Raw genomic sequence first — 15,454 nt, 5'->3', positions numbered from 1 at the left:
GAAATGACCTTCTAGTACTTCCAGGTTTTCAATGTTAGTCTAACATTGATCAGTTCATGATCTTATTAAAAACTATATTCAATCTTTCCATTGATTGATATGAAACATAGTGAAATTAATTTTCTACTAAACAATACAAAAAGATGCTTAGATTAATTCTTGTTAATAATTGTTTTATTCAATATTTTGTTTAGTATAATATTGTTATTTTAACATGAAATATTTCAAAAAGTTCCGTTCATTCTTTAATTCCATCGCTATATATAAATGGATAAAAAGATGGGTAGACAGAAACATGCTTTAAAAGTGGAAAGTATTGGATTAGACCAGTCTTTACAATTATTCCAAAGCATAGTATATGTGCTTGATTTATGCGCTCGAGTCTTGTTTCGCCAAATGATATAAAAAAAGAAAGATATGAATAAATTTAGTGGTCCTTTTTACTTGATAGAAAAACAAAGATTGCTATCCCTTTTTTTGTCTATGAATTACGTTACTGAATGTAAATTGCACATTGCAAGTGCAACTTAGTAGTAATTCCTTCAAACAAACTTCCGGTACTATGGTTTTAATCTCATTATTATTTATGTATTTTCAGATAAAATTGATGGTCTCTGTAAGTACAACATTAGTGATTCGACATCCAGAGATAAGATAATTTCATCATTTACATACGTTTCTTTTATGTGTTCAATGAATTCAAAATTATCCTGTACAGAGTGTCAACAAATGCGTTTTCTTATGGGATCTAAGAGAACTGCCAGCCACTTTGCTATAGACTGGTAAGTGGATCCGGAAATATCAAGAATTGATTGGAAAATATTGATGTCGAACTACTATTCACTAATGTTCCACTCACATAGACCATCAGTTTTATTTGCATATACATAAAGAAAAACATTTATCATCTATTTTCCAAATTCCAAATGTCTATACATAATCACATAAATAACAGCATCAGAAAACTTACTACTTACTCTAATAAAAGCCTTCAATATTCTACACAAAACAATATGATCTTTTTACGAAAGTCCAAAAAAAAATTATGAGGAACAGTATAGAACGGGAACGAAAATCAGTCAGCAACAACGTAGAAATTCGTACGTACGTACATCAATTCAAGTTGTCATACCACATTGTCATATAGATACAATTGTCCATTCAAATCACATAGTGGTAGGAATAGTAAAAGTATAAGCAGTAATCGGAAAGATTAGGGTTTGAAGATGTTATTCAAGGAGTATAATCCAGTGAAATAAATTTGGAAAAAGAAAAACAAAGCCACATGACTTCAGAAGATACAATAAACACATCATCATTACAAGTAAGCCTTACTCTTTTTCTAAAATTTTCAAAGTTTCACCAGATATAAATGATAAATCATCTTCATCATCACCAATCCATTGACGTATTGTTTGATAAAACTAATCAATAAAATTGATAAACTATATATAAAAATGAACAGATATCTACCAAATCAATATTTTCACATTTTCTTGATTCTACCAGTTCTGAAATGATATCTACCGGTGAAGTTTTTGAAATCTAAAAAAAACACGAAAAAAATTTGTAGAAATGAATAGAATTGCCTTGGTTACAAAATATTATTTCATTAATACCTCATTATGAACTTGTAAAACATTTTGTGAAGAGATTTGTTTTATTATTTCATTTTTCTCTTCTTTTTTCTCTTTTTTCATATTTGTTTTCTCTGCTTGAAATGGTTGAACTTGATTGATGTTATCTTCGATTTCTGTTGCTTCATTTTCTAGTTCTATTTCTTTTATGTCGTCTGTTTCTATTTCAGGTAGTTCAGTAAGTTTTTGATTATCTTGTAATTTTAAAGTTGTTTTTATATTTGAAGGTAAGTTATCGTCATCGTCGCCGTCATCGTTACCATCATCATCAACATCATGATCATCACCATCATCATTTAATTTATTAGTTTTATCTAAAGTGTAATAATTGTTTTGTTTAAAATTTTATAACTAAATAAATAATTTAATTATAGTTCATAATGATTTCAATGGTTTTATTTATTTATTTGAACACGCAAAACTAGTACAAAGAAGCACCGAATATATATATGCCACACAAGTCACTTGATTTGTGTGTGAGCTGTGATACTGCCCGCGTGCCCAAACCGAAACAGGTGGTTTTCTTAGGCAGCCACACTCGGAGCCTTCAATCTAAAGGCCTGATCCGCAAGGCAATGGAGCAACGTCGGGTTATGCAGTCCCATGGTAGTCGGTGATCAATAATTGAATCATACTCCATTTGTCCCTTCAGGATCCTGGAGGCCATGTGTATCATTGGTTTGAAATCAGGTTTTTTCAACTCTTGTAGATTGATCCTCCATAATCACCAACCCAGTTAAAGTTCCGGACGTTCTCTTTTCGTCCTCTCGATTTCGCAAGCAACGCCGCCGCCGCGAGAAGCCAGTGAATAGGACTTCTTTGGCAGTGGCTGTATACGCTTGGCCATGTGAGAGGATTTCAAGAGGGAGAGCTGATTCTCCCTACCCTCGGATATACCAGGGCATTTGGGGTGATTTATCAGCTACTTAGGAAATCTTAATTAGTTGTAAAAGAAGTGACAGTAAAAAAATAATGAAATAACAGTGAAATGATAGCTTTGATTAGAATTATTAATCCTCCTAAGTTGAAATATCATTGGTAGTAAAGAAAAAGGTCAATTCAACATTTATACATATATTCTAGGAGTCAAGCTAGTGTTGGTAGCTAAGGTTATATTAATCGGTAGTTTTTGTCAACACATAAGAAATTTAAAGTTAGGTATTTGAAGTCAAATTGAAGTTTTGTGTTAGAATGATAAATTAAGGTCAGGGGGTTTTCAATACGAACTAGCATCAGCCGCCACACAATGCTTTTCCATCTTTCTTTTTAGAAACTTAAAAACCTTAGGGTTGAAATTTAGAGTAAGAAATGGAGAAGACTATTTAGCTTCAATAAACAGTCCTGATTACACAATGAATTACAATAAGTACTTCAACACACAGTCTGCTTTAGGAACTAGTATGCATTGTAATTTAGCTTAGGGGCGACATTTTGCTTGCATAACAGATATTTTTATTGATTTTAAGCATTTTAAGAACCAAATATTGCAAATTTTCACTTCGTTAATAATAACATACATGTTGCCTATCACTGCACTTAGAATTTTGTATAAAATACATGAGGCATCATCCTAATTCTGATTGTTTAACCCTAAGACCGTCAGCATAATATACTTTTACCACTCCAAATATAACTTCAGTTGAACAAAGAAATAAATATAATAGTGAATAGAATGATAATAATGAACTTATGGCAAGATTAAGTGTGAAAACGAGCTTCAAACAACATTAACGAACTTATGGCAAGTTCTTAACTAATCAGAGAAAAGCTTGTGAACAATGGACAGTTTATGAAAAGGAAAGCAATAATAATACGAGATGTAAACAGATTTAAGTTTTCCATAAGTTAGTCTGCATGTAAATTGAAAAAAGAATTATATGTAAGTTTGAAAATGCGAGTATAGATTGCCAGATCTTTTTGAATTTTTATAAAGATCCAAGTAAATTTATTAGTTGAATTTATGAGTTATTTAAAGTTAGGCTACCATGAAAAACCTGGAAGCACTGGGTTCGAATTCTGAGAGCGGATCGCACTGCTGAGAAGTCCCATACTAGGACGAGACGGTTTCCCAGTGCTTCCAGATCTACCATAAGGCTCTTCAGCTGTGTATGTTCAAGGAGTCGATACCTAGGATCGAACAAAATACCTTCTGATTCACGCACAAACACTTAATTTCTTGACGACCTGAGAACGTATCGATTGGTATACAAATCTAACCCCAGTTAATCTGCGATATTGCGTGACCGTCCTCTACTGTCTTCGGTGAGTACCCTCCTTGCAACCAAAACAGTTGAACTCACCCGGTTACGATTCCTCACTAAGATTCCGGAACTTTTCCCTCACCCCTTGAAGCTAGTCATTATTTAGCACATATATATAAATCATAAATGTAATAGTTCAATTACTTCCACATAAAGGATAAAATTATGTTAAACCTTTACAATGGAGCTAACGTGAACGAAGAAATATAATTAGCGCAAATGAATTATTATAATCATTAATACTAGAATTACTTTTATTCTTATCTTTCAACTTTTTTCCTGATTTCTTTTTTTTCTTTGTGGATATTTCATTTTCATCTTCAGATGTTTTCAATTTTTTACCTTAATATTAAGTATTAATTTCTATCACTTATATCATATACACTTACTGGATGTCTTTAATCGTTTTGAAGATTTTACCTTTTTCAATATTTTATCTGGATCCAAGTTATGCTTATCATCATTATCATCATTATTGTGTATTTCATCATGATTATCAGTAGCATGTATTTGTGCAATAACTGTAGTAGTAGGAGTAGGAGTTTTATCTTTAGATTCTTTCACATTTCTCTCTTTGGAGATTTTAAGTTTGATTGACTTTGAATCATTCTTTGTTTTTCTATGTTTATTCTTTTTATTAACTTGTTCCTCTTTTTCTCCTTCCTCCTCCTCTTCTTCGTCTTGTACATTCAATTTTGTGCTTTTTTTATTAATGGTAGTTGACATTTTGGACTCTGAAGATGAAACAAAGAAAGCATTTCCTTAGAACCAAATTGAAAAAATAACACATTGTCACGTATGCAAACCACAACTTGTAGAATGTAGTCAACTGGATGAAAGCTATTCGGTTAAGTCAGCCAAACAAGGGTAGATACATAGCACCATTGGAATTTATATACTAGGTAATCGTGTTTTAAATCACCGATTATATGTTATTATCTGGCTCACATTGCATACCAAATTTATCCTATCAACTTGTGGTAAAGCTAACTAGACTGAATAACTCTTGATTGTGATGAATACGTCGTTCTAGTATCTGGTTGTTGAAGATGACTGGAAGAGATCTCTAAGTTTCTTGCTTTCATGCAAAATGATACTTGTTGACAACGTGTATTGATGATATTTCAGGTGCTTATTCTCTGCATGGAACTCAAACCAATATCAGCCCGTATCATAGTGAAGAATAACATCACTGAACTATTTGAATTATGAATCACTTATTAAAATTCTACGCACTATTTGATAGGTCAATAGTATCAAATCCCACGTTTTTTCTAATCCTCATTGATGATCAAATTCGATCGGTCAAATTGAATGGCACTTTCATCAAGGCTGAAGAGAATCTAGAGAGTGCCAATTAGTATAAAACCTAGGATTAAAGCTTTCCATTGATTGCTTAAATGCACATTAAAAATTTCTCAGTGTCATTCACACAGCCTGTTGCACCGGCAAGGGATAGTTCTTACCAATGTACATAGAACAGTATTATGAAATCCCCATAAACCATCCAGTCATTATAAATAATGTTATGTTTACTCATTACGCATATAATTTCCACATGGTTAATCTCTTACTCAGACTGTTATGGTGTAGCCCAAAGATTTGTACAAGTTGGCAAAATAATTCCAACTTTCAGTTGTCCGTTAAACTAACTAACCATCGTTTGCACTTTAATTTTTTGTACAACTTTTTCCACTGATAAATTCAAACAAAGCAAGAACAGAAAATGTAGCAGAATAAGGTAAACTTATTTGTTTCGTGAATTCTCGTTATCTGCTTACAACCTAGAAACTATAGTAATAGTTAGTTACGACAAATGTACATACTTAATATCATATCAATAACAACAACAATCAAGGAAGAATTATAAAGCAGCAAGGTGGATGGATGGACAAACAGAAAATCCTCTTCATCGAAACAACACTTCGTATGAGATTTATTCATAGCCAAATAGTTTCTGTTAAATGAGGTGCAAAAAGGCTTTGACTCAATTAATTCGCTTTACGAATTTGTATATAGCAAAAACAACAAATTAGATAGAATAATATGGATTTATTATACTTCGTTGCCTCTCATCAGCTACCTTCAACCATGGCCGCTCACCAGCACTCTCCATCCAACCCTTTTCTGGGCAATCCTTTATAGTTCTTTCTAGTTGCTATTTATTCTTTTCGTGCTGCTTCCCATTTCGGGAACAATCTGTTCTTTCGTCTTGCACTTTTTCGTTTTCCTTCAGCATTTCAAGTTAGCACTTGTCTAGTGGTACAGTCTGGTGATTTTCTCAGTGTGTGTCCTATCCACTTCCAACGTCTTTTTCTAATTCCCTCCTCAGCTGGAAGCTGACTTGTCCTGTCACACAGTAGGCCGTTGCTGATGGTATTCGATCAGCGAACGTTGAGTATCTTACCCAGACAATTTTTTATAAATACTTGCACCTTCTTGATGATGGTTGTAGTAGTTCTCCAAGTTTCAGCTCCGTACAGTAGAACTGTCTTGATGTTCGTATTGAAGATTCTGACTTTCATATTGGTTGACAGTTGTTTCTAGTTCCATATGTTCTTCAACTGTAGAAATGTTGTCCTCGGTTTGCCAATCCTCGCCTTTACGTCTGCATCTGATCCGCCTAGTTCATCGATGGTGCTTCCCAGGTACATAAAAGATTCTACATCTTCCAGAGCTTCTCCATCAAGTGTGATTGGGTTGGTGTTCTCCATGTTGTATTTGAAGATCTTGCTTTTTCCTTTTGCTTATGTTGGGGCTTGCTCATGCAGAGGCTGCTGTTACACTGTTTGTCTTGACCTGCATTCGTTGATGTGTATGGCATAGAAGGACCAAGTCATCTGCGAAGTACAAATTTTCTGATTGATTCCGAGCAGTCCAGTCCCTTCAGATGTGGTCTTTATAATCCAGCCAACCTCCAGAAGAAAGAGAAAGGTGGAAAGTAGGCAGTCTTGTCTGTCTCCAGTCCTTACTTGGAATGCGTCTGTCAGCTGTCCTCCAAATGGTTATATATATATAAGGATAGGTGAGAGGTCATTTGGAGACGGAGACCACGAAATACAATGAATTCACATTATTCTGCTCCAATTGTTGTTTTGGCTTTATTCAAATAGGCATTGTTTAAAATATTATCACATTATGTACTGAATCTATGTTCAGAAAAGATTGAAGAATTAAATATAATTTAAGTGTCTGCGAGATAGCGAATACCCACAAAATTTTACCAATAAGTATGAAGAGAATAAGAAATAAGGGTAACAAAGCTACTGCAGTTAAAAAAAGACAGTTATTACGAGAATTAGCTTCGGAGGTGATGAAATAGCTAACATAATTAATTCTAGGCTAAACGGTGCACTGTAGAGTATATATTGAGCTTCTAAACTACTTTCGTCAAATCAGACAAATTGCTCATTAAGATAGACAAAAGTGTACAGATTCCCATATCACATTACCGCCAATCGTATTTATCAAGTTACGTGTTCATGCCAAAGTACTTACATTTGAAGAAAATGAAGGTGGGTTTTTATTCCCATCTTGGATAGTATTGCAAAAACATTGAGATTTAAAGGCCAACATACTTTCAATAGTGTCATTGCCTGTTATCTACTTGGTAGTGAACATAATTTCGATATTTTAAGTTTATTATAAACAAACCATTCTGAAACTTTGAATAGATTATATTACACCAAATTCATAGGAATTAAAATACTGAAACGAAATCCATGCATTAAAAAGGAGACAACTGTAAATTTCTCACTATTCAGATAGCTTCTATGTTTCATCATTCAACTAATATAATATCCTACTTCATATTTAAAATAATAAAATCATTCATTATTTCTAAGTTCTGTTTAGCTTTACTGTGTTATCCTGTCAGATTTTACGATTGTTATTACGGAACTTCAACATTGATACCGATTCTGTCAAAATATCATCATTATAAGTTTTAAGGATTTTTTTTCTTTTAGAATTTCTACATTCACTAACATAGAAATATTCATCTACTTTACTGTTTGATAAATTATTCCATGATTTTTGTTGTTATTCCACCGATCTTCATTAATATGATATGAAGTATGTATATATGTTGTAAATAACTATTACTATTCACTTGGTATTGTTTGGTTTGTATCTTCCCATTGAGGTTTAAGACTGCAATTGATCAGTCTGTTATTGGCATATGTGTATACTGTGCGTATGCCTCGATATTGCCTTAATTCACAAGCTTTTTGTAAGTAGTGATGGACTCAGTAGTTGAGGGGATAATGCGATGGCGTTTGAAGTGAATGGTACTGGGTTCGAGTTCCAGAGGGAACATCAACTCATGCAGGTATATCCAGCTGACAAGTCCCAGATAGGACAAAACGCGTGTACTGGATCCCACTGCTGGTCACCATCCATCATTGCTTACAACTATTACTATTGCTTCTAAGTTGTAAGCGGCCGACGAGAATCCACGAAACAAATAAGTTTACATTATCCTGCTACATTTGTTACTCATACTTTATTGAAATAGATTTAACTAATTAAAATAATAAATAGTTATCGATGGGCAAGATTTAAAACGGTCATATATATGATAGTTGTTACAGGAGATCCCGCTCGCGGGATCGTGGATGCGCACTGCTGAGGAGTCCCACAATAGGACGAAACGGCCGTCCAGTGCTTCCAGGTCTTCAATTGTGATGGTCTAACATCAATCGGTTCATGATCTCAATCAAAAATCTACATCAAGTTAGATTATAAAAACAATCATATTTTTACTAGTTGAAACGTTCATAAACACTAACTATTCATAGAATAAACATGATTTCATTGAATAAATTTTGTTCATATATGGTGTTTTGTTATTTATAGTGATATTGTTGTATAAAATTGATTTCAATAGAGATCAATCTTACTGACTGCATTTACAAGACTCAAACTAATAAGAAAAAATACAATTTACATATATGCACGACGAACCAAATTATAAATTATAGATTCACATGGAATATACGCCATTTATGTTTAATTGTAAAGTATCAAGAAGGACAAAATACGTGTTATTAATACTACTAATATCACCAAATCACCAAATTAAATTAAGGTCATATAATATTAGTCCCTGTGTATTTTATAAACTGAATAAGTATAAATTATTGAAGGTACTGAATATGGTGTATGTTTGTTTACTATCAATCCAATCTTCCCTAGAGAGAATACTATATTAGGGTGGGAATTTTCGTGAAGAATGTTCAATTAGAGGATAACTTACATTCCATTATCAAATTCAGTTGTTTAACTATTGAAAATAAAAAGTAAACACTAAGCATCTAAGTGTGTCTATTTTGGGACTAATTAATAATGTGCTGCATCCACATTCCAACGAAGGATCGGATTCAAAACCTTGGAATCTTACGGTGATAATGGTACCTCTAAAGCACTAAGTTATAAATCAGTACTTTTCATTTCTAATTTTATCCAAGTTTCGATATTGTGTGATCATCATATCATATCATCTGTAGTATGCATGTATCACTTATAATACAACTGAACTTCACTGATGACTTCTTCAAACTAGAACCTCACAAAATCTTTTCAGATGTTGTTACTAGTGAGCAGTTTTAAACTGGTGTGAATTTCTCTCAAAGTAAGAAATTTTATGTACTTCAATTCCAATACAAAATGTTCTTTAGATCTATTTATTTAAAATTTCGGGGTTTGATTTTGTTGATTAATGGCTTTAATGTACTTCAAGTTCAAAATTAAAAATTTTAAAGAATTCAAACGTTTCAACAAATACTACTTATAGACTGAACAATTATAATATAACAATTTGTCTTATATAGTAACTATATATCATTACCTGGATCCTGAGATTTCGCTTCCTGATTTGAAATATTCTCATTTCCTGACAATAAACTAACATTACTATAAATTAATCAATAATAACAATAATTCATTATGAATAATTATTTACATTGTCCCTAATTTTTTGTCTAATTTGTTCAATTTATCCTACAAATGATATGGTTATTGTATATGTATAGTAATTTTATGAATAATTATATATTACTGTTAAAGTAGATATTCTTGTCAAAAGTTGATTCTTCATTGACTCCAATTTCGGTAGTTGATTTTCTGGATTTTTGTCCTATAATATATATATATAGTTTATTTTCATTGTTACCTGTTTAATTTGTTTTATTGTATCAGCATATTTATTTAATTCCTCTAAGAACTGTACTGCTCTTTTTTAAAAAAGAAACGGTGATTGATCATTGGTAATTAAAATATAAAGCATACTTTGTATTGAAATTCTCTTGTTGTTCACTTGTCGGTTTTTTATGACTATTAACAAAGTTAATAAACCGTTTGATCTTTATAAAGATGAATGATTTATGATTATAAGAAGATATAAATACTTGTGATGAATTTTGATCTAATTTTTCAGTTATTAAATCAATTTGTTTCTTAGCTTCTGTCATTTCTAGGAATTATTTAAAAAATTCTATTAAAACAGTTCATTTAAATATAATGAATAGATTTACCAAATGTCTATGCTACAAACGAAACATTTCGTTGCTTGAATTCACTTGATGTTGTTTTACTTGAATCTTCCCTTTGTTATTTAGGACTGCAACTGATCAGTCACATGTTGGCATACGTGCATTCTGTGAGGATTGCCTTGATGTTGCCTTAAGTCACAAGATTTTTTAAGCGAAGATGGATAGTAGCTATCAGTGGAATCCAGGACGTGCGTTTCGCCCCAATTGGGACTCGCCAGCTGGATGTGCTTGCATCCCAGAGTTGATGTTCACCCCAGAATTCAAATCCATTACCGTTCGCTTCAAACGCCATCGCGTTATCCACTTAGCTACCGAGTCCTGATAGCCACCTGCTTGTGCAATGGGGTGAAGTTTACTCGGTTGAAAATTTATTATGGTAATTACTTAAGAAATGTTATTATTCATTCAGTCACTTAGTTGTTAAAGTCAAAGTACGGTTCGAAATAACTGTATATCAGTTCTAGTTTCCTCACTTTATATCGACACAAGAACAAATCTAACAAGTTAGATAGTAAGAGACAAAATAATTATATTCACATTATTGTTTCCTAAATCACATGCAATGTAATTAAAGATAAATAAATGAAACAAAGCTTAAAATTTAGAGAATGTCTCTGACTTTGAACCAGATCACCAAACATATCTAACTATAGACTACTATGATTTCTCTGATCATCATTTACTCCAATGTACTAATAACAGATGAAATAAGCATTTATTCCGCAATGAAATTCAAACTCCATTCAGTCTTCTAGCTTTAATCAAGGTTAGCCGTTGAGACATGCTTTGAGAGACAGATAATTGGAGCTTGATGACTACAGGAAAACAGATAAGTCATATGGGTGCCCTGATAAAGAAAAGACAGTTCATATAGCTATTCAACATCTTTTTGCATTTAGTCACATACTTCGAATGTTATAAAGCTTACATGGGCAAAACACACAACCTATATTACTAAATATTTTTATTAAATATGGACTGCCAGTTTATACTATCCTATCATATTTGCCAGACACTAAGATTATAACAATAGCTCCCTCAATCTATCTTCTTAATAACATATGAAAATATGCGGGATGTATAACTAATGAATTAAAATTCCTTACGCTTAGGCAAAGGATAAAGAGCTTTTCGTGCTCTATCGCAGCAATTCATATGACTACACAATAAATTTTATGGATTAGACTTAGCTTTTCACAAAATACCTGGTTACTTTATAATAACACCATAATAGTCATACTAATTACAAAGTGATAGTTCCGATACTTCGCACAATTCTGTAGTAAAGCCTTAAATTTGTGGCAGTGGATTGTTGCTTTTTAGTTGAAGTCCAGTATTCTCACTTCTTTTCAGCATCAAACTAAGAAATTCGCTATCACTAAGGATGTGCAAAAGAAATGACTTCGTGTAGTAGCTAATGCATGAATTCTGAACTATAATTATTGCACGCATTTTGAATACGTCAGTGACGCTGAATTACTGAACGAGGTCAGTGTAACTGACGGTTCGTCCACTGTAAAATGCAAAGCGTTACATTACACTGGTAAGTACCAACAACAGTCGTTAAATTAACGGTAGACGGTTTTGATGCTGCTAAGGACTTCGTGTCTTCATTCAGCGGTATAACTAGTGCAAATACATCAGGAAGCATGGATGAAAATACAGTGCCGTTCAGTATTGTGAAGCGTAGAAGACAAGCACATTAGGCCTATGCATAACTAGTAGGGAAACACTGAAATAAAAAATACAACTACTTTTACCAATTTGCATGATTTGTATGTGCCTGAAATGCAGGCTGGATGCAGCAACGTCAAGTATTCTAAGTTTCAGTTAACGGAAACGCCTTTTTCTCCATTAGTTAAGTAAGCGCTTTTTTATTATATATATGCAAGTTCAACTAGTATAAAGTACAAAAACCGACCTCTGCATCAACACTCACATAGAGTCAAAAACCAGAGTAAGTCATGTTAGCGGTCACCTAAACTTTGATGGCTTGTCAAAAATATATGTTACATTGAAAAAGCTTGTTGCAACTATGTCCGACCTGTATGCTGACCCCAAACAGCTGATGACGGTCTTTAACATTATTACATTTCAACCAACGCTAAACGGTGCCTTCAACCTGTCAGAGTCTCGTTAGGAAGAGTTAGATACCCTGGAGGCATGTCTTCTACAAGGGGATATCAGGGATAGATTTATAAGATCTGTTTATCAGATGATTGATTGACATTTCCATGACAAAAGTGGGCAACTTAATTAATCGCAACTCAAAAAAATCTTAAAGATATGTTTTGGCATACATTTTTAGCCCATAGTTATCCATTAACTTTTGTGGAAACAGTGAATAAAAGAGGTCTCAAAAAACTTCGATTCAATAAAGGCATAGGAAGTATTAATGCACCGCTTCATTCAGTCCATCTCAGATGCTCTAACACCAAAATTTACAGACGCACCGTCAAGTGAAAAAGACTTGAGAAAACTTTTAGACAGCATAATACAAAGCTTCATACTTGATATGAGGGACAAACCGAATAGGGGTTATAAAAGAAGAAAGAACAGAGTGATAATGTCGACTTACAACTTTTACTTTATTGTGTTTGTACCCAACGCGGTATTTTATGCAATATCACTTTAAACGTGGTCTCATTTTATAATCTATGACAACTAGGAAATCGGGATTAAACTTTTCCATAACTGTTTGTTTATTATCACTGTCAATGAAATTTTGATGTTCATGTAATTTCACTTAAATAATAATGACCGAAATAAATTTGATGCTGTGAACAAATTACCATTCTCACTAGTGTCCGTTTTGTTGTGGGGAAAAGTTAAATTCTGAAGTATTTAAGGTAGATTTGGAGTACATAAATCGTAGCTGCATAGGATATGTGAAGTTTAAGTGAAGCTACAACGAAAAATGACAATTTTAGGGGAACTTCTATTCAGTTTGAGTCAATTTTAGGAAAGCCGCAATTAAAAACGTTATAAAAGTGGCACAAAACTTCAAAGTGTTCCCAGAACTGAGGAAAATCACCAAAGTGTTATGAGATTCTGGAGAAACCCAGACAACCCAAAAAGCGGAAATAAAGGCGAAGAAAGGGGAAATAAAGGGGTTAATGCTTCGGTAGCGAAAGGGGAAATAAAGGGGAAAACGCATCAGAAATTCGCCTTTTTCGCCTGTCCGGGGGAAATAATGCGGATTTTCCCCTTTTTCGCCTTTTTGTCGACAAATTACCGACTTATCGCCTAAATATCCCCCGAATTGTCGCATTTTCGCCTAAATATCCGCCGAATTGCCGCATTTTCGCCTAAATATTCGACGAATTGCCGCACTTTCGCCTAAATATCCGCCGATTTGTCGCATTTTCGCCTAAATATCCGCCGATTTGTCGCATTTTCGCCTAAATATCCGCCGAATTGTCGCATTTTCGCCTAAATATCCCCCAAATCGTCGCATTTTCGCCTAAATATCCGCCGAATTGCCTACTTATGCGCTTAATTGTCTACTTTTCGCCTAAATACACACATTACCTCCTATTGTCTATCCATCGACAGAACCTTAAAGGTTTTTCTCCAATATTAATATTGGAGAAAAACAAAAATATTTTGTAGAGAGCTTCTAAGGTTTTTGTGCCCCTTCCAAAAACTCTCTCAAACACGGACGAAATTTTTCCCAAAAGTAGGAGATATCTCCTATATTGTCCAATTTGCAATATTAATATTGGACAATTGTCCAATTAGGAATTAATTCCTAATTGGAAATAGGAGGACAATTTTCTAAACGTTTGTTAATCGTGAAAATTTATTTGAACTGAAAAAAGTGTTAAACAAGCCTAGAAACATATGAAAAGTGTTAAGAACTATTAACATTTAGTGATTACCACGTTACTGAGTGGGTCAATTAAAAATGTCTATGTTAACATGTTTCCCTTACTCTAGGTAACAACAAACCTTTGATGTAGTGAAACAAATACCTATTATTCCAAGATATGAGTGATTAATCTGAAAAGTTATACAATCCTTACAATTTTTACATTTCAAATATACTTCTTTGTAGACCGTAGTAGGCTACTGTACTATTTAATATCAAATATCTTTGTAACGAACTTGCATAGATCGATTGATTACTGTCCGCTCGCATTGTGTTGTTTCAGTACAGTTTCAGATATTTAGTAATGTCCAGCAAGTGACATTTTAGTCGCTCGACTACACTAATTCTGTTCAGTTTGGTGGTCAATTGTGAGTTTTCATATTCATACATCAAACACAGCTGGTCGAAGAGGAAGATGGTAATCCATGAGTGAGTTCGTTAAATTTCCTCTCAGCACTATCCACTGAGGGTTATGTGGCCACTTCGTCTAGAGGAGCATTCTGAATGGTGGCAACTCTTAATGCAAAGAGTGAGAGCGAGTCTGGGTTTTAATTCTGTGTTTTGCAATTTTTCGGAGTTTTTCTCGAGGAGCATGGTGGTGGTGTTCGGGTGATTTGATGTACTTAATATTCTGTATGCCACTTTCAGATCACCACTTTTTCACATATAGTGTCTAAAATCAACTCTGATTTCCATAAGAGACCCCTTTATGAGATTTCTCTCATTATTTTTATTCGGACAATAAACATCTAGTGACGATCAAGCTAAGACCACTAAGATTACTGAACAAACAGAATAAGAAAAGTTTAATGTACATACTTCACCGTTATGCTAACAGTTTCAGAAGCTTCGAGAAGCTAGTTCCAAGTATTTTAACGTCTAACAAACATACGAAAGCATCATGGCGAAGAACTGATATGGGGTTAAAACGGTAATAACCCTAGTATTCTAGGACAATGAAGTTTTTAAGAAACATATTGACGAATAAATGGTCTTTGTAGACAGTCTAGCGGAATTAAAGAAATGAGCAGACAGCGGATTTGGGCGGGGGGAATTAAAAGCACAATCCGATTCTTCACAAGCGACCTTTTGAGTCAAGTAGAATATGTCAGAGATGTAGTAATGGTTGCCTAA

The 15,454-nt window shown here is 33.5% G+C and overlaps 1 protein-coding gene across 2 annotated transcripts in view; it reads right to left on the bottom strand.

Moving 5' to 3' along the window:
- Nucleotides 1–14,394, bottom strand: part of NPHP1_1 (Nephrocystin-1) — a 36,669-nt gene extending 22,275 nt beyond the window's left edge. The window contains exons 1-12 of one of the 2 annotated variants that reach the window (XM_051210330.1): nt 14,331–14,394; nt 10,306–10,370; nt 10,187–10,260; nt 10,071–10,131; nt 9,957–10,034; nt 9,861–9,898; nt 9,747–9,811; nt 4,288–4,632; nt 4,151–4,240; nt 1,620–1,951; nt 1,474–1,545; nt 1,336–1,424 (exon numbers count right to left, since the gene is read on the bottom strand). In XM_051210330.1, the coding sequence (XP_051070317.1) occupies nt 1,336–1,424; nt 1,474–1,545; nt 1,620–1,951; nt 4,151–4,240; nt 4,288–4,632; nt 9,747–9,811; nt 9,861–9,898; nt 9,957–10,034; nt 10,071–10,131; nt 10,187–10,260; nt 10,306–10,368 (1,307 nt within the window). In that variant the 5' untranslated portion in view covers nt 10,369–10,370; nt 14,331–14,394. Of the gene's footprint in view, nt 1–1,335; nt 1,425–1,473; nt 1,546–1,619; nt 1,952–4,150; nt 4,241–4,287; nt 4,633–9,746; nt 9,812–9,860; nt 9,899–9,956; nt 10,035–10,070; nt 10,132–10,186; nt 10,261–10,305; nt 10,371–13,241; nt 13,381–14,330 lie in introns of those variants that run through there. The other variant, XM_051210331.1, reaches the window with a different exon arrangement.
- Between the last annotated feature and the right edge of the window lie 1,060 nt (nt 14,395–15,454).

This window comes from Schistosoma haematobium, chromosome ZW, assembly GCF_000699445.3.
Source record: "Schistosoma haematobium chromosome ZW, whole genome shotgun sequence".
Taxonomy (NCBI): domain Eukaryota; kingdom Metazoa; phylum Platyhelminthes; class Trematoda; order Strigeidida; family Schistosomatidae; genus Schistosoma; species Schistosoma haematobium.
This window is presented reverse-complemented; position numbering and strand designations above follow the sequence as displayed.